We start from the raw sequence: 21346 nt of genomic DNA, 5'->3' as shown, positions 1-21346 counted from the left end.
ACTGATCTAAAATGAGACAATTCATGTCAAATGTAAATAGGTAATGCTGTATCATGGAAGAGCTTCTACTCCAAGGTCAGGCAGTTTGAATGGTATGAGTAATGAGAAACCCCTGATGGAAGGTTCATTCAGCAAACCGTTGAGCACCAAACAGAATGCCTGGTACCAGGACAGGCCCTGGAGGTACAGCGGAGTAAGACAAGGCTTTTAACTCTTACTAGAATTGCACAGGGCGATTAGTTATAGAATAAAGATATACATGGGATGCTAGGACGCCAGAAAGAAAGGAGTATCTACATCAAACCTGGCAGTCAGTGTGAGGTTTTACAGAGGAAATAACCTTTAGAAGGATGACTAGGACTGAGGTAGATGTGAAGAGAACAGGACATTCCAGGCAACATACAGCCCTGGAAAAGTTTTCAAAAATAAGTTTAAAGTATACAATGGCAGGGCTAAGGGCTTCCCTGGTGGCACAGTGGTTGAGAGTCTGCCTGCCGATGCAGGGGACACGGGTTTGTGCCCCGGTCCGGGAAGATCCCACATGCCGCAGAGCAACTAAGCCCGTGAGCCATGGCCGCTGAGCCTGCGCGTCCGGAGCCTGTGCTCTGCAACGGGAGAGGCCACAACAGTGAGAGGCCCGCGTACTGCAAAACAAAAAAAAAAAGTACACAGTGGCAGTACCCAGAATGGATAAGAAAGAATGAGAGGCAAGGAGACTAGTAAATGCAATTTACATTGCAATAATCCAAGCATGAATTGATGAGTGTCTAGACCAGACTAACAGAGAAATACTAACGGAGGGGCCAGATGTGAGACATTTCAAAGGACGAGTTAGCAAGATCTGGATATAGGAATGAAGGAATAGATGTCAAAAGACAACTGAGGTTGAGCATGGGTAACTAGAAAAACAATACTATTGACAGAAATAAGGCCATCAAGAGGTGGTTTGATAGAGAAGTGATTAAACCATGTTCAAAGCTTGCCTTTCTTCCACAAAACCCTTTACTGATCCAACTCTGACTACTTCATCCTATATCACCTTAATTTCCATTTACACTGTATTATTTAATACTCCCTGACATGTCAATTTACCAATAATGGTATCCTTAAGTTCAACTGTGGGTTCCCTGGGACTGTTTCATCTTTGGTAAACTCCTCCATAGTGGCCAACAGTATGCTAATAGTGAATACTCAAAACTTGAGTTCACATTCTGAATTTGCATGTAAATATTTTTCCTTCCTATCCTAATCCAGTTGGCTAAATAGAGCCTCTGAACCTTCCTGCTCAGTTTTTCCTCTTTTCTTCAGGGGTTTATGTCTGCCTAATCAAGGTTCGACCCCAGTCAGAGGAGCTACTCCAGGCCCTCAGCACGGCTGACACCTCAATCTATGGTTGGGCCTCGCATGTCAGTGAGCATAGCAAGAATGGAATGCAAAGAATCCTCATTCCTTTTATCCCAGCCTTTTACATCAATCAATCAGAATTGGTTCTTAGCCACAAAAAAGACATCGGGGAGCTAAGAGTACTGGGAGTGGACAGAGTTCTTGAGAAACTAGAGGTATGTTAAGGACTGAAGCAAAACAGGTCAGGGTTTTGAAAAAGAGATTTTTCATTCTCAGTCCAGGGTAAAGGAACAGTTACTGAATGGCTTGATAAAATTCACCACAGGAAATTCTTAAACAAAATGAAGAAAATCTGTCCACTTCACAATGCCAGGGGGGCCCCCAGAGTCCAAACTCTAGGTCAAGAGCCTTGTCAGTCTGGAAGATAACACAAATACTTTTTTGTGTATATATATATATATATATATATATATATATATATATATATATATATATATAAAACACCAATGCTGGCTTGAAACAATTTTAGAATGCTAGCTTAAAACTTTTTTTGAAGGCTATATTATTCTCACAGATCATCTTCCCTTATCCTTCAACACATCTAAGTGAGAAAAAGTGACTTGTCAGACAGCTAGCTAGAACTAGAAATCCAGATGTCTTACTGTATATGTTGATTTTTGGCATGTATTGACACAAAACTGACTTTTCTTTCAAGCATGTTCCATCTCCTTTTCTCCAAGGTCTTCCCCAGCTCCCCAGTTCTAGCGGTCTCTGGCCAAAGGCACTCTTCCCTCACACGTGGTCTGGCTATCTACCCCATAAAAGTAGTCAACTTCACTTCCCTCCAGCAGATGGCATCACCTGTTTTCATCAATATTTCCTGTGTGCTCACCAGTCAAATTGAGGCTGTGCGAGTGAGAGCTATGAAAGGCAAGTGTGGTACAGGTGAGCATTGGGGGTGCCTATTTTTAATCCAGAGGCAAAAAGAATGCATTATGATTTAGTCAATGGGAAACATTCAGCCACTTGACCAACATTATTCAAACTAGCTGGGACATGGATCTTTATTCTCCAAGCCTACTCTATAAAATATAACCTTCAGGTAGCTTTCTTATCACTGGCTAGATGTTATACTTAAATACATGTTACGTCAGTTTGTCAGCTTCGTAAGTATACTACTTACCGTGTTTTAAACCTCTTGATAAATGTTTCACTTACTTCAAAAGTATTTAGCAAACCTTTGTGCATCAATGGGCAAATGGTGGTAACCCTAGAACCAAGACTTAGCTTCCCCAAATCCTGATTCTACCATTACCCAGTTTAGAAATGATGTCAAGTTTGGGTGGGATGGGAACCGTTACGGAAAGAGGTATTAGGAAAGCCAGAGAACCATCCTCCTTATATGTGTCACTCCCACTTGCCCATGCCTCAAGGGAAACAGTATTTCTCTTAATTACTGGGAGTGAATTAGGCTGAACCTTAGTACATCTAATGGGAGAAAGGTTTTTGCTTCTATAAGCACCCAATCTGTACGGGTCAATAAATATTCTAAGCATATTTATATGCATTTTAATTCTCATGATTCTAAAGAGTTTTCTAAAACTTTATAAAGATGTTTTTCCCTTTAAAGAGTTGAGAAAATTGGTGTTCAGGGTCCCACCAACTAGAAAGTGTTCAACTCCAATCTGTCCTTTCTGTGAAAGCATTTTTTTTTTTTTTTTTGCGGTACGCGGGCCTCTCACTGTTGTGGCCTTTCCCGTTGCGGAGCACAGGCTCTGGACGCGCAGACTCAGCGGCCATGGCTCACGGGCCCAGCCGCTCCGCGGCATGTGGGATCTTCCCAGACCAGGGCACGAACCCGTGTCCCCTGCATCAGCAGGCGGACTCTCAACCACTGCGCCACCAGGGAAGCCCTGAGAGCAGTTTTTAAATCTAGAGTTCATGGATCTCCACAAAGGTCCACAGATAGAACTCAAGGTGTCCATGCCTTGAATGGGGAAAAAAAATTGCATCTTTATTTTCAATTAACCTCTAACTGAAAGTTAGCATTTCCATTGATTATGAGTATAAGCAACAAATCACAGCGGTATTATATGTGACTTTGTCACCAAGGAAAACCATAGATGTTCTCATGTTCCAACTGTCACATCTCAAAACATTTCATTTCAAAATTACATCAAAATTACAGTAGTTATCAGACCTAAAGCTACAAGTTTTTTATTAATAGAGCACACATACTACTGTATCACAAATTAGGCCTTTGAACATTTTGCTAACTGTATATTACAAATTAGGTTTTTTCCCTATTTTCATCAACTCTTGATATTAATTGGTTTCCTTTATTCCTACATTTTATCTTTTGCATTTAAAAACATTCTGAGTTGGGATCCATTGACTTTATCAGACTGCTGAAGTTGCCCATGGCAAAAAAAAAAGTTAAGAACCCCTGCACTTCTTAGAGATAAGAAGGACAAGCAGTGTAACAGTACGATCAGAGTGGGTGGGAGTCTTTAGATACAAACATCCAACCTTCAGCTCATTCATACAAGTGTGTGCCTACTGTTATGTGCCAAGCACGGTCCCTACTTGCAGAAATCAGATTTAAGACAGGGCCCAGGGACTTCCCTGGTGGTACAGTGGCTAAGACTCCACACTTCCAATGCAGGGGGCCTCGGTTCAAACCCTGGTCAGGGAACTAGATGCCACATGCTGCAACTAAGAGTTCACATGCCACAACTAAAAAGATCCCGCAAGCCGCAACTAAGACCCGGCACAGCCAAATACATAACAAATATTTTAAAAAGACAGGGCCCAACTAAGACAGGAATTAGTTCAATGCAGCCAGAACAAAGGGGTGCTATAAATTAACGTGCCTAAGTTTTATTGGGACTCCCAACAGTGGGACCTGATCAAGGATTAATATAGTCTTGTTTCTACTAGTAAGCAACCTCAAATTAGTCTTCAGAGTGAAGCAGTTTGTAAACAGTGGGAAGTTGTTACAACAGTTGTGAAACAGAGTCTGGTGAGAGGTAAGACCAATTAAGAGCCCAGAGGTAGAGGACCTATGTAAGGGATGCAGAATAGGAACTAGGTCCAAGGCCCTGGTGACAGTTTACCTGGGAAGGCCAGTTAAATTCAGGCAGTTTTGTGGGGCAGGGAAGAGTTCATTTCTAGACACTGAAAAGTTTGAAATAACCAAAGGCAAGCGCCAAGCATGCTTCAAACACAGAAGTCTGACGTTTTATTGAGGACAAGTTTATAAACATATCAGAATGTACCTGAATAAAAATGGACAAGTAGCCCCTGCATTTAAGAGGTTATTGGTGATCCAACGAAATATTTCATTCAGGTTAGAGGGATTAAAAGGAGAACTTGAATCACCTTTTGATTGTGATAGACTATCACAAACTTGGTGAAGGAAAGCAGTCACATGGAGTTAAAGTGCACAGGAAAGGTAACAGGCATTTTAAAGTGGCAAAGAATTTAAATATTCTTTTGTAAGCTGAAAAGAAATGAGACTCAAGAATTGTAATTCACTGTTAGAGAGGTAAAAAACCAAAAAAAGGTAAGAGGAGCTAAGTTCAGTTCACCCCTTTTTCTCTGGTAAGAAGCAAAAGAATTTCCTAGAGGGCTGGGTTTTGACTGTTTCAGCTAGATACTCTTAGGACCACACAAGTTTTTAAATGCAACATCTGTCCTGGATAACTATAATCTTCTTTTATTCTGCCAATGTGTAGATCAATGTGAAGATTCACGTGTCCTCCAGAAGCTCATGGGTTCTTACCAGATTTTCTTTACCCTCTTTGCGGTGTTGGCACCAACAGCTTTCCTCTTTCTAGGTAAGAAGTCCTTATATTCAGCACCGTGGCCTTTTGACTTGGAAACTGCCTTCATTTTATTTCACAAACTAAATGAGGATGAAAATTAGCTGTTTATCACATCTAATTTGGGACATGCAACTGAAACTGATTTAGCCTCCCTAACCCTAGTCACTAGTGGACCAAAGATCCCGCCCAACTTACTAGGAAGCAATGAACTGCATGTGGCCAATAAATACCACTCAGAAGTGGAAATTACTGCTAAACCTTAGATTATAGCTAGTTTTGCTCAAACACATAGCTAGAGATGATTCAAGCAACACAACACGTACTATCATCTACACGTGCATTCCCCATCTCTCAACCATAAGTTGGAATACCTCTAAAATTCATTGAATAAAAATTTCCTGTAAGTATAATTATTTAATTTGAAGCCTTTTTTATAGCAATACTTGTCCCCTTAAGGCCTTCCTCCAGTGAAAACAGTTCTCTTTGGTGACATCTCCCTTATTCTTTTTCCAGCATACAATGCCTTCCTAAACAAGATACAGACAGTTCCAGTTGTTTATATACCAACTCTAGGTGCACCACAACCAGGTAAAGAATCACCATCTTTATCACTGAAAAGCTCAGGTATCATCCTCATTCACTTTTATTCACCCTTCATCTATCTCCCTTCCTCCTTTACTTCTAGGTTCTTACACATCCACACGTTCTCCCCCTCCCTTCACGAGTCCACAACCCCCACCAGCGCAGCGTCGGCTACAACATTGGCTCTGGAGTACAAGGCACTAACCTCTGCTTGGACAAGTCCCCTTAACTGCAGGGGGCTGGAAATTTCTAGCCCTAGACCAGGAGCCTAGCACCAACCTCTACACTCATAAGCCTCCAAACAAGCCTTCTGAGAACTGTAAATAAAGGATCCTAGGCTGTTTTGTGTTAAAGTGGTGTGCTGGATCGCGTTTTAAAGATCAACTGTCAGTTCTTAATTCTAAGAAAACATAAAAGTGAAAGCAAATACCCCATTTATATACCATTCCAGTTTTTAACCAAGCTCTGCAGATTTATTCAATGAGCCTACGGATAGAAATGTCCCAAATGGACTTTTTAAGTATTTGCCACTTACTTGCCCCAAATGACTCTACAGTCCACTCTTCTGATTGCCCCTGAATACGTGAGGTAGGAACTTCCTAGCAGTAAAACAAGACAATAAACAGGACGTATCCAAAATGTGTTTATTCGGATGGTTTCCCATTCATCTTGATTCCAGGGGCTTTTAGTGCTGCTTCCGTCTGAAAGAGCACCCTGCAAGAACAAGTTCCAAAGGTTAACTGACAGCAGCCTACTTACCCTGTCCCACCCCCACAAAACAAAATGATGCCTGATACCCACAGGAAACCTACATCTGTAGTTTTCTCAACTCTTTTAGCTCCTACCTACTCACTTAAAGACAACATCTGCTTCAGTTCATATGAAGCCCCCTTTATCACCCATCCACCCCAGCCTTAGACAGGAGCACTGAGATTAGTGCTTTCTAATTATGCTTTTGGAGAGAGAGAAAAAAAAAAAAAGACTATCAAACCCAACTCTCTTTGCAAGACAGCCTGATAATTTACATTATACATGACCTCTCTCAAGATTCAAACCCTAAAAATCACAACATTAATCAAACCATTTACCTTCTGTAAGCCTTGCTTTTCCTCCTGTAGGCTGGCAGAGGACGGTAGAGCAGCCAACACACAAAACTACTGTTTGTGCATGGCTAAAGACGGTGGTGATTTTATAGCATCCTGTGAAAAAACAGCGAGTTACCCCATTTTCCCCAAACCTTTATTCATTTAAACATATGCTGTCATATATTAACTGTAAAACAAACATGTTATGTAAATTCTTGAAATTTACTTTCCTATTCTAAATCGATTACTTGGCTCTAGGTATACATTAAAGCCAACTTAAAAGCAACCTGGACTATCTGCCCCCACCTATGATTTTTTTTGTTAATGCGTTACCACCATCATCCAAAAAAACTATCCGAGAGTTAAAATATAGACAATCCTCTATTTGGTGAGGGAAGAGGCTCAGTAACTGGTCAACGTATCCACTCCCTTGTCTCCAGGTACAAGTATATAAATGACCACAGCAGAAGCCCCACGTAACATTCCAGTGTTTCTCAACACAAAGAGATGTTACGGTCTGCACATAAAGTTTTGAAGGGAGATCACTATGGATCACTGTTCCTGAAATGCAAAATTTTACCCATCTCAAACAGTCAAATTTTAAGAAATCAGAACCGTTTCAAGGATACCTTTTTCCTTGGGGTCCAGTGCTTTCCCCACTACTGCAAGTTATCTCCTCACCTGGGCATTTCACATCCATGAAATAGGAATTGGGGCTCTGCACCAGGCGCTTCTTCTTGTGTTTCCTCTTCTCCTCTTCTGGAGAGGGATGAAGGAGATCCTTTGCGAGCTAAGAGAGGCAGAAATGCAGAGATTTAGAAACCATCGGCGAACACGGGATGATCGAAAACAGCCCCCACTGCCACACACCGGGGAGAGCTCGCCCCTCGCCGCCCCTGCTGTCTGCGCAGCTGGGCCGCCATCTTATCGCCTTTCCGCTCCTGTCTATGCAGGAGGCCCCACGGGCCTCTGCAAAGTGCGGAGAGCAAGTGAGAGCCCTCTGCGATCCGAAGTCAGCGTGAGGGGAGAGTGCGGACAGAAGAGCGAGATCTCCACGGAAACCTGCACCAAGGAACTCACAGGCATGTTCTCATGGGGAGGTCGTCACCGTCGGAAAGGAGCGAAAGCGGAAATTCTGCTCCTTAAATCCGCCGTCCCGCAGGAAGTGACGCCTGGGCCTTCTGCCGCCATGTTGGGAAGGTCCTCTCACGGTGTGTGAGCGGCGGGACGAGGAGGGGACTGCCATCTTTGGAAGGTCTCTAAATGACAGAACATAGATGAGTCGCCATGTTGAGAGAGAGAGCATGTTCTCTTAAGGTCAGCGTTTGATCTCTATTGAGGGGTAAATGGATAATTTTCAAATTTCGCGCTGCACTTTAACAATGGGAACTGCTTAGGAAAACAGCGAGACTGAGCCATGTCTGGGACTTATTAAATTTCTTTACTATTTTTAAATTGGTTTAGTTTGCCCATTTTTAACAATTCAGAAATGTAAACATAAAAAAAGGAAGTCCTCATATTTTCCGCACCTCCAGCCTATTCCTAGGGCTAACCATTGTTAAATTTTATTCTCTCCTTTCCATCTTTCCCTCTAATACTAATTACATCACTCACTTATGTAGTACTTATTTGTGCATTGTTCTGACTGCTTTTCACATGTTAATTAATCGTCACAACAACTCCATCAGGTTGATACTATTATTATCCACATTTTACAGATGGGGAAAGTGATGTCCAGAGACATTAAACAAATTGTCCAAAGTATGCTACTAAACTGCCTTCCAAAAAGGTTGTGCCAGTTTACATTCCCACATCCTTTCCCCCACACTTTCACCAGCACCGCCTTTCCAAGATTTCTAATCTTGGCAGCATCGACACTCTTGACAGGGAACGAGAAGAAAAAAATGAAGAACAAATCATGGTCTTCTACAGTAATGATCAAAGGGTTAGAATGTCCATTTGTCATAAAGGAGGGGCGAAGATGACCCAAATGGCATCTGGGGACCTGTTTAATTCCAAAGGAAAGGAATAGGGCAAGGGATGTGAGTTCTAGTCAAGACTGTACTGGTAAACGTTTAACACCTGACTATATGGGAGGGGAGCCCTGATTTGTTGTCTTTGCTAATTTCAATGGCGTAAATACTCCCACCGTGGCCAATTTCAGACTATCAATGTGATATCATTAAACACGGATTTGGAAAGAGATAAGCACAATCTGTTCTCATGAGCCACTAAGGATTGGTTCCAGCACACTACTGAGGGGTGAGAAAAACCTCTGAGGAAGTGACATTTAAGCTGAAATCTGAAAGACAAGGAATCAACCAAGCAGCAGTTTGGGGGAATAGAATTCTAGGCTGAGGGAAGAGCTTGTGAATATAAAACCAGAGACCGAATGAACCTGCCAAAATTGGGGGGGGGGGGGGAAGGCATTGTTGCAGAAGCTCAGAGAGCTAGGGGGAGGGTACTATGGAGATGAGGCTCCAGTGAAAGCACGTATACAGCAGCATAAGTACAATTTAGAGAGGTGAAAAAGAAAATATATTGCTGGGTATGAAGAGTCCAGATCCAGACAAAATAAAATGAAATGAAAAAGAATTGATGGATTTTTATCAGAACAATCCATGAACATTGAAGAGTAATTTAAAGGGCTGGAGAGAGATGGTTTGGCCAGCGAGAAATAGAGGACACTCAAGGTTTGCAATACAACTTGAAGACATAATGGCTGGTGAGATAAAGGACAAAAGGGGATTGAATAGTTGTGTTTGAGAAAGGACGAACATTGGCACACAAGGTAACGGAGGATAAGTAAAGTGACAAGAGATGCCTTCTCACAACCAGTACGCTATCCTTATACAGGAACTATTCTACTGATCTGCTATTAGAAAAGCAGATATTTTGAGTAATTTTTTCCAAAGGCAAAGATAAATTTGTTTCTTTATAGCTGTGTTCTCCATATTTCAGCTTCCTGGTTGCCAAGGCTACACATTCACAGTCTGTTCAGTGGGGTGTCAGGAGTACTGTCTCAGGGCTGTGTTAAAAGATCCAGATCTCATGAAAAGAACGAGACCAGACATTTGTAGTCCCAATCTCTGTCTTCCTGAGCTGGCATGTCAGAGAATTCACACACAGGGTCCCAGAAGAAAGACTGTTCAAAATGAAGCTCCAGAATGTATCTAGGTGAAGTCTGAGTGTGTGTGTGTGTGTGTGTGTGTGTGTGTGTGTGTCTGTGTGTGTCTGTGTGTGTGTCTCTGTGTGTGTGTGTGTGTCTATGTGCTGATTTCTATAGTGTAATTACTTTTAATTTTCACTCTGTTCCACCAGGGGGCAGACTGACTCAACGAATAGCCACCAACTCCAGGCATCCCGCTTTTTTCAAAAGGAATTGGGATTCTAAAACTAAGGGCTTGGGACACTAACACCAGAATTCTAGAACTGCCCCAGAAGGATTCTGTTTTCCCTGAGTCGCCCCTCCAAAAATCAGTCCCCAGTTTTTGGCAACTCCCAGTGCTGTCCTGGCCTTCACCCTTACTCCCCCAAACTTCCCTTTCCCTTAATTCCTCTAAAATTCCTCCTCCCCTGGTCATTTTGATTAAACTTCTACTTCACATCACCCCAGCGTCTCTGGCTTCAGACTGGAAGAGTGAAGTCAAAAGAGTGGGGACGGGGGCTTCCCTGGTGGCGCAGTGGTTAAGAATCCATCTGCCAGTGAAGGGGACACGGGTTCGAACCCTGGTCCAGGAGATCCCACATGCCGCAGAGCAACTAAGCCCGTGTGCCACAACTCCTGAGCCCGCGTGCCACAACTACGGAAGCCCACGCGCCTAGAGCCTGTAACAAGAGAAGCCACCGCAATGAGAAGCCCGCGCACTGCAACGAAGAGTAGCCCCCGCTCGCTGCAACCAGAGAAAGCCCGCGCGCAGCAACAAAGACCCAACACAGCCAAAAATAAAATAAGTAAATAAATAAATAATTTTTTTTTTTTTTAAAAGGGGGACGATAGTAAGCAAAAAGCTATGGGAAATGGCTAGGGAGACAGGCCAGTGTTGGCTGGGAAGGGAAAGCCCAGAGAGCCGAAGTCTGGGCTGGCCTCCTTGGCCAGCAGAAAGGGGTGGGCGGGCAGGGGGTGGGGCCCAGAGGAGTGCCGCCTCTCCTTTTTCCCGGAGCCTGGGCGGAGAGGGAGGAAAACTTCCTGGCCTGGGCTCCGGGGCTGCTCTGTTTGCCAACCCTCCAATCCCGCCTACCCGTGCACAGCGCTTCCCCACACCTCTCCCGGCACCCCCAGTGTCCGCCATGGCCAAAGCCTACGACCACCTCTTCAAGTTGCTGCTGATCGGGGACTCAGGGGTGGGCAAGACTTGTCTGATCATTCGCTTTGCAGAGGACAACTTCAACAACACTTACATCTCCACCATCGGTGAGCCCACTGGCCATACCCTAGATCCCCGACTCCCCCATGCCCTCATCCTCAGGCTCTTGGATTACTTGTGGCCCACTTTTAAGTCCCCTTAGAGTCAGGCTTCTGAACTCCAGTCCCTGAACCCCGTCTCAGACCCATCCCCCTTACATGTCTCCGGATAGTACCCAAACCTCTAACCTCTCTGAGACCTCCAGGTTACTCCTCAGTTGTGCCAGCCCCTTATTTTCTTGGTACCACCTGTTTCCCTTGTCTCCCCAAAACCACATGAACCCATCTTTATTTCCCTCTCAGCTCCTCTTCCCCCACCCCCATCCACCTAGAACTCTTGATCCACTCTCCACATTTCCTGTATCCCCTCTCCCTGAACATCTGTCTCCCAATTCTGCCAGCCTCTTTCTGTCCCACTGAGTTTGCATACTCTCCCATTACATTCCCACCTTACCATCTACTTTGCAGTCTCCCTGCCCCTCAACTTAATAGGGGTTGGGGAAGATGGAACAGAGTGGCTGGGTATGCTGGAGAGTGGCCCAAGGACTGTGATCAGGAATATGCAGTCAGCCTGGTGAGGAAGCCAGAGTGAGGGGACTTTTGGGGTCTCTGAGTCAGCCTGGTGACTCAGCCTCCTCAGGCTTGGGGGAGGTGCACAAGTTTCCACTAAGAACGTTGTCTCCCCTCCTCCCCCTCATCATTTTTTTAAAAAATTTATTTATTTTATTTATTTATTTTCGGCTGTGTTGGGTCTTTGTTGCTGCGCACGGCCTTTCTCTAGTTGCGGCGAGCAGGGCTACTCTTCCTTGAGGTGCACAGGCTTCTCACTGCGGTGGCTTCTCCTGTTGCAGAGCATGGGCTCTAGGTGCACGGACTTCAGTAGCTGTGGCACTCGGGCTCAGTAGTTGTGGCACACGCGCTCTAGAGCACAGGCTCAGTAGTTGCGGTGCACGGGCTTTGTTGCTCTGCGGCATGTGGGATCTTCCCGGGCCAGGGCTCAAACCCATGTCCCCTGCATTGGCAGGTGGATTCTTAATCACTGTGCCACCAGGGAAGCCCCCCTCTCATCATTCTTAATCTCCTCTGGCCTGGGAAATAAGACAAGGAGAGTATCAAGACATTCTGGTTAGAAAGAGGAGAGAAAAATGCTCCTCTCTCCTAATTCAGTCTTGGGGGAATCTTGTTTAGCCTCAAATTTTCTTGTTTCCAAGCCTGGCCTACTAGTTAATTCACATAGACTGTCATCAGTTACCTTTTTCCTTGCTCTTTACCCTGTAGGGCCAGGAGGGTAGGTGGGAGAACTGGGAGTAGAGGGTTCTAAGAAAACAGAAAGAAAAAGGAATCTGAAAGTAATATTTTGGGGGAGACAGATTGAATTGAGAGAGTTGTCAGCTGGCATGGCTAAGCGGACCCAATACAAATGCCTTAGAGGCCTTAAGCCTCCTTGCAGAATTTTCATCACCTTCTCCCCTACAAAGCCTGTAAAATCTAAGTAAAAACAATATGCTTGCTATACAAATACAGCTTTGAGAAAATCCCCCTAGTTTTACACTTCCTACAAGATTACTTCCCAAGTGCCTGCCCTGCAGAATTTCTGGCACTGCCACTGCTCCATTCCTGTCCCTCTCACCACACACTTTTACATGCATGTATATGCATGTCTCAATTTCAGTGTACACTCTCCACCTCTAGGAATTGATTTCAAGATCCGCACTGTGGATATAGAGGGGAAAAAGATCAAACTGCAAGTCTGGTGAGTGAATCCCTCAGGACTCCTAAGCCAGACTACCTCATTTACCTCCTATAGGTGTTTCTCTTCTTTTTAGCTTCATTTCTCTCCCTTTCCCAATGCTCCTTCCAGTACATTTTCTAATCCATTTCTGTCACCTCATTCAGATGTCCTTTCATCTCTCTTCCTGCTTACTCAACTATTTTCAGCTTTTTTGTAATTCTCTTGCCTCTCCTGGACCTGGAGCATCCTCTGAACTTGGCAACTGTCTAGCTAGATCAATTGTCTGTTGAACTATAATGTGGAAACAGGCTCTAAACAGTTAAATAGCAAATAGCAGAATTAAGACTTGACTCTCAGTCTAGTGGAGAGGCCATAAAGCCAAGTGTAGAGGTTTGACCTGACTGCCCTGAGGAAGCTGGAGACCCTAAGGGTGTCAAGTGGTAAAAGGCTTAATAGAGGCATTATGATACAACAGATAAGAGGAGAATGTGGTTCAATCCTGGTTCTGGTACAGAATGACCTTCATCAGTTATTTGGCCTCTCTAAATCTGTTTCCTCATTTGTAAAATAGAGACAATAAAACATGTCTCACAAGGATAGAGTGAAGATTACATAAAATGACACAAATAAAATGATATATACACAGTGCTTGGCACAGAGTAAACAATGAATAAAATAGAAAGACCTGTTTCTTAGGCCTTTACCATCACTCAGTATCAGCTCAACTGTCTTTTATCCCTTTCTTCCTTTACTGTTTCCTGATTCTGTTCCTTTCAGTTGCAAAAGCTAAATTCTTAGGGGGTGGGGGTGGGAGTCTCTCTTTGGAGACCTCTTCCCTGTATCCCACCCCATGAAATATTCCACCTCTTCAGGGACACAGCTGGCCAAGAGCGATTCAAGACGATAACTACTGCCTATTACCGTGGAGCCATGGTATGAAGTGTGGTTCTGGACAAGGGATGAGGCATGAGGCACTAGAATGTATGAATATAGAGGGACAGGAGTTGGGGCAGAGAAAAATGGGGAGGGGCACAGTATGGGTTGCAGAAGGCCCCATGTGGCCTAGTGATTAGACTTGTGGATAGAATTTGCAGGGTCACTTAGAGGGCGGTGGGAAGCCTAAACAGGGGAATATGGTACAAGGCTCCATTGTGAACTCTGCCATTCCCCAGGGCATTATCCTAGTATATGACATCACAGATGAGAAATCCTTCGAGAATATTCAGAACTGGATGAAGAGCATCAAAGAGGTGAGGACCCTCCCAGAGAGACAGGGGAATTGGGTAGAACCTGGAGGATGAAGGAGACTGTGAAAATGAGCAGGATCCAACTTTTACTCTTACCTCTTGTCTCAGAATGCCTCGGCTGGGGTAGAGCGCCTCTTACTGGGGAACAAGTGTGATATGGAGGCCAAGAGGAAGGTCCAGAAGGAGCAGGCCGATAAGGTAAGAGCAGGCTGGGCAATGTTCTAGAACTGGGCCAGGAGGGCCAATATGAGGCCAGATTGCAGGGACTCGGCTGCTGCCCTTCATCCAACTCTCTTTTTACCGCTTCACTCCGTGCAGTTGGCTCGGGAGCATGGAATCCGATTTTTCGAGACAAGTGCTAAATCCAGCATGAATGTAGATGAGGTGAGACACACCGCATCCTTCATCCCTCAAAGAGACGAGGTATTGGAAGATAGACTTAGCCTCCCCTCCAACCTGTTCTGATCAATCTCTACTTTCCCCATTAGGCTTTCAGTTCCCTGGCCCGGGACATCTTACTCAAGTCAGGAGGCCGGAGATCAGTGAGTTGGTTCTGCTGGGCTAAGTACAACTGTGCATGTGAGTGTGAGTGTGTGTGTGTGTGTGTGTGTGTGTGTGTGCGCGCGCGCGCGCGTGTGCGTATGCATGTTGTGCACGCGCGCGTTGGGAGTAAAAACGGACGAGGAGAGCAGTGCTAAGACTGCCCACAAGGGTGACCCCAGACCCCAGCTAGCCATTCTCACCCTGACCCCTGTACCCTTCTCCCTCTAGGGAAACAGCAACAAGCCCCCCAGCACTGACCTGAAAACTTGTGACAAGAAGAACACCAACAAGTGCTCCCTGGGCTGAGGACTCCCCTTCTGCCTATCCGCCCTAAGCCTGGAGGCTGAACCTGAGGGAGGCAGGGCTAAGGGGCCGGGCAGGGGAGAAGTAGCACGTGGGGCTTGGAGGGATAGAGATGGGTAGATGGTGGAAGAATGGGGAGAATATGGAGAAGAAAAAAAGGAAGGAGCGAGTAGGAAAGAGGAAAAGAAGGAGGTAGACTAGAGAGGGAAGGAGAGGCAAGAAGAAGGGAAAGAATTGAGAAAGTGAAAGAAGGTGAAAAGGAGGTAGGAAGAGAGGGAGGAGGAAAGGAAGGATCGATGGCCCTAAGCCTCAGACCTTCTCTGGGTTTCCAGGGCAAATATAAATGTAAATAAATAATTGATTTATTCTGTTACTGGAGCAGGCTTTAGGGTCCTATGAGAGGCTGGCTCAGCACCACCGTCTGAAGGTTTGGTCCTATCCTGTCACTCTGCATGGTCTTTCTCAGTATTAAAGGCCACCATTTGCACAAATGTCCCTGGTTTGGGTAACTTTCATCATTGTCGGAATTGCTCTCTACTCATAAACCTAATTCTTGTCTCTCTGAGGTTGTTGGTCTGCTTGAATCTGGCTGAGTTCCTGGGATGCCTAATCCTACAGCTCTCCCTTCCCCAGCTGTTTAATTGATGAGGGAAATAAGGAGCAGAGTTTCTTTGAAACTGAAGGTCTGGACATCCTCTTTCCAGCATGGGATTTAGAGGATCCTTGTGTGCAGAGTCTTGTCCAGGAGATTCTAAAAGAGCAGGACTCTTTCTTGGGCCTCCCCAGAGGAGTGACAGCCCTAGCCTCAGGGAAATAGCAGAACCAGTATTTTTTATCCAGTGATTTCTGCTAGCATCTTTGATTCTGCCAGGAATCCCTTTAAGTAACTAGTAAGCATTATTATCTGCTTTTATAGGTGAGGAAAATGAGACACAGAAGAGGTTCATTTAGTCATAAATATTTATTGAGCATCTACTATGTGCCAAGCACAATGGTCAAGTTAATATAACCTCTGGGTGGTACTTACTAGAAAAGGGACTAGTAAAATTTAACAAAAACTGCCCATAACTACTGAATAACAAAGAAGCAAAACTATTGGCATGCAAAAGAACCACGAAAAAGAAACTTAGACTTGGGACTTCCCTGGTGGTACAGTGGTTAAGACTCCCACTCCCATTGGGACCACTCCCAATGCAGGGGGCACAGGTTTGATCCCTGGTCAGGGAACTAACATCCTGCATGCTGCATGGTGTGGCCAAAAAAACCCCCAAAACCTTAGAATTGAGTTCCCTTAAGTATACGTAGACCCCTTTCACTCTTACAGGTTTTTTTTTTTTTTTTTTTTTTTTTTTTTTTTTTTTGCGGTACGCGGGCCTCTCACTGTTCTGGCCTCTCCCGCTGCGGAGCACAGGCTCCGGACGCGCAGGCTCAGTGGCCATGGCTCACGGGCCCAGCCGCTCCGCGGCATGTGGGATCTTCCCAGACCGGGACACGAACCCGCATCCCCCACATCGGCAGGCAGACTCCCAACCACTGCGCCACCAGGGAAGCCCCTACACAGTATTTTTAAACAGCAAAATTATCTCACAGACTTGATCTTTTATCAGGATAATGAAAATGTCAGATTTGGTTTAGACAAAGTACCATTAGAAGTTTTATTCATGGATATGATGTTCAAGGCATTTAAGAAATCCCCAAGCCTGCAGTGTGGAAGTGGATGGCACAACCCTGGAGCTATCAGCAAAGCCTTTTTGTGTGCTGCTGTTTCTGTTGGTAAAAGACAACACTCAGAAAAAAGTCTGACAGTGCCAGGAAAAGGACTCAGAAAATAATTTGATAAATGTGGAAAATAATTTGATAAATGTATTATGTATCCAAGCTTCGATGGGGTGATGATCCTTACCTGTGGCTTATGTGTGAGCTCTGTAGTCAACTGCTCAGCTAGTTTAATTTGCTCAAGAGATGAGGAAAGACTTGCATTTTGTGAATCCCAGGAAGAAGACTGACCAACATCTTTGTCATACTCCAGAGCAGATATTTTAAAATCCAGTTTCAGCATGGAGACCCTATTCAGTTGCTTGGTACGGCTACTGGAAGTGAGATCTTACAAAATCTTCCGGCTTGTCATGAGGCACAGTGGGATTGGGTAAGGAGTAACAGAATACAGTATTTCAGCCAAAACTTTTATTATGGCTAAAAAATACTGGGAAAAAAACCCATATCCTACTTTCTATAACATACAACTATTGAAATATACAGACAAATAATAACTTAAAGGAACAAATAGTTACAAGCAAACTTAAAGCTTAGCCCTCACCAGGTGGTGGCTGTTTTTTCAGCTCCCGCCCAGTGATCTTTCCAGTCTGTTAGTTCTTGCTCTTGAGCAGCCAGATTTTAGTCTGCTGGGAAGAGAGAATTTATGGGATGTAGCACCAGATATACTGTTGATCTCCAAAAGTGCGCTAGCTCTTAGGGCTGTGGGGGTAGGGGAGTAGCTGTGATCTTTAGGCTAGAAAGACTTCCTGAGGGAGAAGAGTGTGGAGCAGAGTTAAGAAGAAAGCATGGGAAAAAATTAAAAAAAAAAAAAAAAAGAAGAAAGCATGGGGATAAGTACTTTGATCTTAAGAAGTGGGATACAGATTATTAATAGTGCCTAGATTTATATGAAGTTTATTTCAAATACCTCCTATCTATCTACTGAGCAACTACGAAAACTGAACTCATAGTCCAGTTGTCTGAGAGGCTGCAGACATACATGTATGTAAAACTAGGAGGAAATTTCTGGCAGAATTAGGATAGTGACTAATACATTACCAGACAGTAAAGCATGAACCCAGAATGTGGGTCAAGTCGCTGCAGTTCTGGATATATGTCAAGGTTTGGCTCCATGGGGAGGGAAAGCAGGCACAAATGTGTGGCCTGGGGGTTGAAAGTCTAGGCTTAGGTCGCAGCTCTCCTACTAGCTGTGTGCCCTTGGACAAGTGACACACTCTGAGCTTATTCATCAAATAGGGATAATATCAACTCTGATTCCTCAGGATTACTGAAAAGGATCAAAATGAGTTAAACGTTGAATTCAAAAAGTACAATAGAAATGTGAGGCAATATAATTAGAAGAGAATAAAGGATTTTCATACACATTTCATTTGCATCTCGCAAAAAAAAATAAACCTAGAAAATGCACATTAGCATTTCCATTTTCCACAGAAGATTGACTGCCAGATACCGTCCTAAAGTCACGTAGCTAATAAGCACCTGAACCTATGAACCTAAACTCAACGCTTCTTGGGATTTCAAATCTCACGCTCTTCTGATTGCATTAGGTAGGAGCAAGGGAGAGCTGAGAACATTAAAGGAGGTTATTCAAAGGACCGGTTCTGGGGAGTAACTTAGCAATTAACATGCGAGAAGGTGACATCTGAGTAGAGCTGAGTGGGAGCCCGGAGACAGGGGAAGGCTTCATTCACAGAGAGTCTCTGGTATTCCTGCCCCTGGAGGGAGGAGGAAGTGCAGTTTCACCTCCATCCCTGGACCGCCAACCCAGCTTCTCCCCTAGACCATCGTTCGAGGCGGGAAGCGGGCGGGGTATCGGAAAGCCTGCTGCTTAATGGTGAGTCCTCGGATTTTAAAGAGGGAGGAAAGTCCTGAGAGGGCGACGTATAGTTCCTTTTTATGTCTCGCTGTTCACGTAGCCCGGAGGGGCAAAAAGGCGTAAGCCCATGGAGCATCGAGAAGGACCACAAGCCTGACAGCCACCATCTTCTCGGTTCCGGCAAAAGACTACCAGGACCATAATGCAACGGTGCGCCGAGCCAATGGGTCGCATCTCGCTGCACACATGCAGGGAGATCCAATTCCCAGGGAGCAGCGAGCGGAAGACTACGAGGCCCATCAGGCAAGCCAAGGGCCTCTTCTTCCGATGACTGGCCTAGCTCTGGAAAACCTGCCCGCGCCCAGGATCCTCCGCGCGCAAGATGGCCGCGCCGGGAGCGGAAGCGGAGCGGAGGAGGTGCTAGGCTCTACGCCCCCTCGGCCTTCCGTGAGGACCGTACCAGTCCGAAGAAGGAAGCTCATGGACCCGAAAAATGCGTACTGCCTTTTCTCGCCGTGACCATGGGGGCGTACTGACAGAGCCTTTGATCTGATAGGCAACCCCAGCATTTCGCAGCCCTGACTTGGAACCTCCGCGAGGACTGCAGTGTAAGCGCGGTCTCTGCGTTCCGACCGAGGCAGGAGGCCAGTCAGGCAGGTCCCTCTGTCCCGACAGGTGGGACACTGAGCACTCCATGCCAGCGGGCGCGGGGAGGCGTGGCCTCCCCCAGGGCCGCCACCTCTGCTGGTTGCTCTGCGCTTTCACTTTAAGGCTCTGGTAAGGAGGGGCTGAGGGCAGGGAAAAGGAGGGAACGGGAGAATCGGATCGTCCCCGCCCCCTGTGTCCCTGGACCGTGGAGGTGGGGGGGTGGGGTGGGGGGAGGTTCCCTGTTTTCCGGCTTCTGACTTTTGCCCATTTCCCCCCCTCACCCGCTTCAGCCAAGCAGAAGCTCCCGTGCGGGAGGAGAAGCTGTCAGGTGGGTGATGGTCTGGGAACCCGACGCCCCTATAGTTGTTTTGTTTTGTTTTGACCTCCTCCCATATACCTAGAGATCAGGTGGAAAAGGGCGGCACCACGTGGAGCGAGGGCATTCAGCTGTGATGGGAAGTTGATGTGCAGAACTTAGGGGAGAAATATTTTCTGAACGAGGTCTGGGGCTTGCATTTCTCTCCCTCTCTAGTGAGCACCTCAAATTTGCCGTGCTGGCTGGTGGAAGAGTTTGTGGTGGCGGAAGAGTGTGCTCCATGTTCTAATTTCCAGGCTGTGAGTATCTGTTTTCTCTCCCCTTCTTCTTACATCGAATCAGACAGGGACTGTCTATCTAAGTATGCCTTTGCATTGTCTTTTTGTCTTTTTTCCTTGCAGTCTCAGTGTGAGTCCAAATCTAAACTGGTCTTGCCCCTGAAAATGTGCCCTTTTCTTTCCAAGTTAATGGCAACGTTCAGCTAATAACCGTGTTCTGTTCATTTTTAATCTAGTAGGTTCTGGAACCTGCCCTTGCCTCTCGTAGACTATTGACCCTGAAGTGTTCTTAGTAACACGTACTTCTCATCCTGTAACCACCACCTCATCACCCCCGTGAGAACTCTTCATTAGTTCTCTGTTGCCTACCAGCTCTGAGCCGTAGCACTTGGACACCTGCCCATTCTGAATGGCAGCCTTCCTGTTTCTCCTGCTGCCCCTTCCTAACAAGTGCTTTGGTCCTTTCCTCCTGGCAGAAAACCACCCCCGAGTGTGGTTCCACAGGGTATGTGGAGAAAATCACATGCAGCTCAACTAAGAGGAGCGAGTTCAAAAGGCAAGTGCTGTTTCTCTTCTTGAATCCTCCTAGATCACCCCTTTGCTTCTGTGACTTTAGGTAGATAGTCCTGCCTCTTCCTCTTCGTATGGAGGTAGCATGGCATATTGGAAAGGGGAGAGGATTTGGAGGCAAATTACTTGAACCGAAGTCCCAGCTCTACTCCTCAGCACTATATTATTGGCCATATTTTCTCATCATTAAAACTGGTTAATACCAGCTCTGCTTATCTCACCAGAAAATAAATTAAATATTTGAATGGGATTAATGTACTGTAAACCCTTTATTTTTATTTTTGGCCGCACCATGCGGCATGCTGGATCTTAGTTCCCCGACCAGGGATCGAACCTGTGCCCCCTGTAGTGGAAGCGCGGAGTCTTAACCACTGGAGCATCAGGGAAGTCCCTGTACTGTCAACACTTTAGAAGGCTGACGCTGGTTTCCTCTTTTCTCCTCAGATATATCTTGGTGAGGATGAAACAGGAGGGAGATTAGAGGGAGAGGCAGTCTGGTCTTCCCTGGGGATAACTGTTTCTTCTTGCCCTCAGCTGCCGCTCAGCTCTGATGGAACAACACTTATTCTGGAAATTCGAAGGGACTGTCATAGGTGTGGCCTTGGTCTTTGCCTGCCTTGTCATTGTTCGTCAGCGACAACTGGACAGAAAGGCGCTGGAAAAGGTCCGGAAGCAAATTGAGTCCATATAGCTACCTCCTCCCCTTTCATCTGGGTCTTAGAGACCCTACCTCAGACAGAAAGGGGAATGAACTGACTCGTGCCCCTGGTTCTCTGGAACCTTGTGGTGGCAACCCCTTTCTCCCATCTTCCTCGTCTAAATCATTAATGAGCAGAATAAAAAGAGTAAAATCGTTTCCTTCCCTAGTGTAATT

The 21346-nt window shown here is 45.4% G+C and overlaps 4 protein-coding genes across 4 annotated transcripts in view; 3 read left to right on the top strand and 1 right to left on the bottom strand.

The window, feature by feature from the left end:
• Nucleotides 1-6278, top strand: part of NUP210L (nucleoporin 210 like) — a 77577-nt gene extending 71299 nt beyond the window's left edge. The window contains exons 34-38 of the mRNA XM_060030428.1: nucleotides 1309-1559; nucleotides 2085-2289; nucleotides 5082-5183; nucleotides 5685-5759; nucleotides 5857-6278. Of these exons, the coding sequence (XP_059886411.1) occupies nucleotides 1309-1559; nucleotides 2085-2289; nucleotides 5082-5183; nucleotides 5685-5759; nucleotides 5857-5957 (734 nt within the window). The 3' untranslated portion in view covers nucleotides 5958-6278. The remainder of the gene's footprint in view (nucleotides 1-1308; nucleotides 1560-2084; nucleotides 2290-5081; nucleotides 5184-5684; nucleotides 5760-5856) is intronic.
• A 105-nt stretch (nucleotides 6279-6383) lies between these two features.
• Nucleotides 6384-7980, bottom strand: RPS27 (ribosomal protein S27). The gene is made up of 4 exons (XM_060030436.1): nucleotides 7919-7980; nucleotides 7520-7628; nucleotides 6842-6952; nucleotides 6384-6467 (listed from the first exon to the last, which is right to left on the bottom strand). The coding sequence occupies exons 1-4, from the start codon at nucleotides 7922-7924 to the stop codon at nucleotides 6439-6441; spliced, it is 255 nt and encodes an 84-aa protein (XP_059886419.1). The 5' UTR covers nucleotides 7925-7980; the 3' UTR covers nucleotides 6384-6438.
• A 3114-nt stretch (nucleotides 7981-11094) lies between these two features.
• RAB13 (RAB13, member RAS oncogene family) lies at nucleotides 11095-15630 on the top strand. The gene is made up of 8 exons (XM_060007838.2): nucleotides 11095-11252; nucleotides 12936-12996; nucleotides 13848-13908; nucleotides 14148-14225; nucleotides 14331-14420; nucleotides 14541-14606; nucleotides 14711-14764; nucleotides 14994-15630. Exons 1-8 carry the CDS (start codon nucleotides 11129-11131, stop codon nucleotides 15069-15071), a joined length of 612 nt encoding a protein of 203 aa, XP_059863821.1. The 5' UTR covers nucleotides 11095-11128; the 3' UTR covers nucleotides 15072-15630.
• Nucleotides 15631-18982: 3352 nt separating this feature from the next.
• JTB (jumping translocation breakpoint) lies at nucleotides 18983-21329 on the top strand. Its single transcript, XM_060030422.1, has 5 exons — nucleotides 18983-19437; nucleotides 19599-19636; nucleotides 19841-19923; nucleotides 20379-20458; nucleotides 21007-21329. Exons 1-5 carry the CDS (start codon nucleotides 19355-19357, stop codon nucleotides 21161-21163), a joined length of 441 nt encoding a protein of 146 aa, XP_059886405.1. The 5' UTR covers nucleotides 18983-19354; the 3' UTR covers nucleotides 21164-21329.
• The last annotated feature ends 17 nt before the right edge of the window (nucleotides 21330-21346 follow it).

This window comes from Delphinus delphis, chromosome 1 (assembly GCF_949987515.2).
Source record: "Delphinus delphis chromosome 1, mDelDel1.2, whole genome shotgun sequence".
Taxonomy (NCBI): Eukaryota; Metazoa; Chordata; class Mammalia; order Artiodactyla; family Delphinidae; genus Delphinus; species Delphinus delphis.
The sequence above is the reverse complement of the archived record's forward strand: the minus strand, read 5'-3'. Positions and strand labels throughout refer to the sequence as shown.

What these genes read in the sequence shown, in the direction of transcription:
- RPS27 (XM_060030436.1), bottom strand. An exon ending in CATGGATGTGAAATGCCCAG is followed by an intron (nt 6,953 to 7,519) that starts GTGAGGAGATAA and finishes GTTTTTTCACAG; the next exon opens with GATGCTATAAAATCACCACC. An exon ending in AAAAGCAAGGCTTACAGAAG is followed by an intron (nt 6,468 to 6,841) that starts GTAAATGGTTTG and finishes TTGTTCTTGCAG; the next exon opens with GGTGCTCTTTCAGACGGAAG.
- RAB13 (XM_060007838.2), top strand. Translation starts at nt 11,129, where the DNA reads ATGGCCAAAGCCTACGACCACCTCTTCAAGTTGCTGCTGATCGGGGAC. An exon ending in GGATGAAGAGCATCAAAGAG is followed by an intron (nt 14,226 to 14,330) that starts GTGAGGACCCTC and finishes CTCTTGTCTCAG; the next exon opens with AATGCCTCGGCTGGGGTAGA. An exon ending in AGTCAGGAGGCCGGAGATCA is followed by an intron (nt 14,765 to 14,993) that starts GTGAGTTGGTTC and finishes TTCTCCCTCTAG; the next exon opens with GGAAACAGCAACAAGCCCCC.
- JTB (XM_060030422.1), top strand. Translation starts at nt 19,355, where the DNA reads ATGCCAGCGGGCGCGGGGAGGCGTGGCCTCCCCCAGGGCCGCCACCTC. An exon ending in GCTTTCACTTTAAGGCTCTG is followed by an intron (nt 19,438 to 19,598) that starts GTAAGGAGGGGC and finishes CACCCGCTTCAG; the next exon opens with CCAAGCAGAAGCTCCCGTGC. An exon ending in AAGAGGAGCGAGTTCAAAAG is followed by an intron (nt 20,459 to 21,006) that starts GCAAGTGCTGTT and finishes TCTTGCCCTCAG; the next exon opens with CTGCCGCTCAGCTCTGATGG.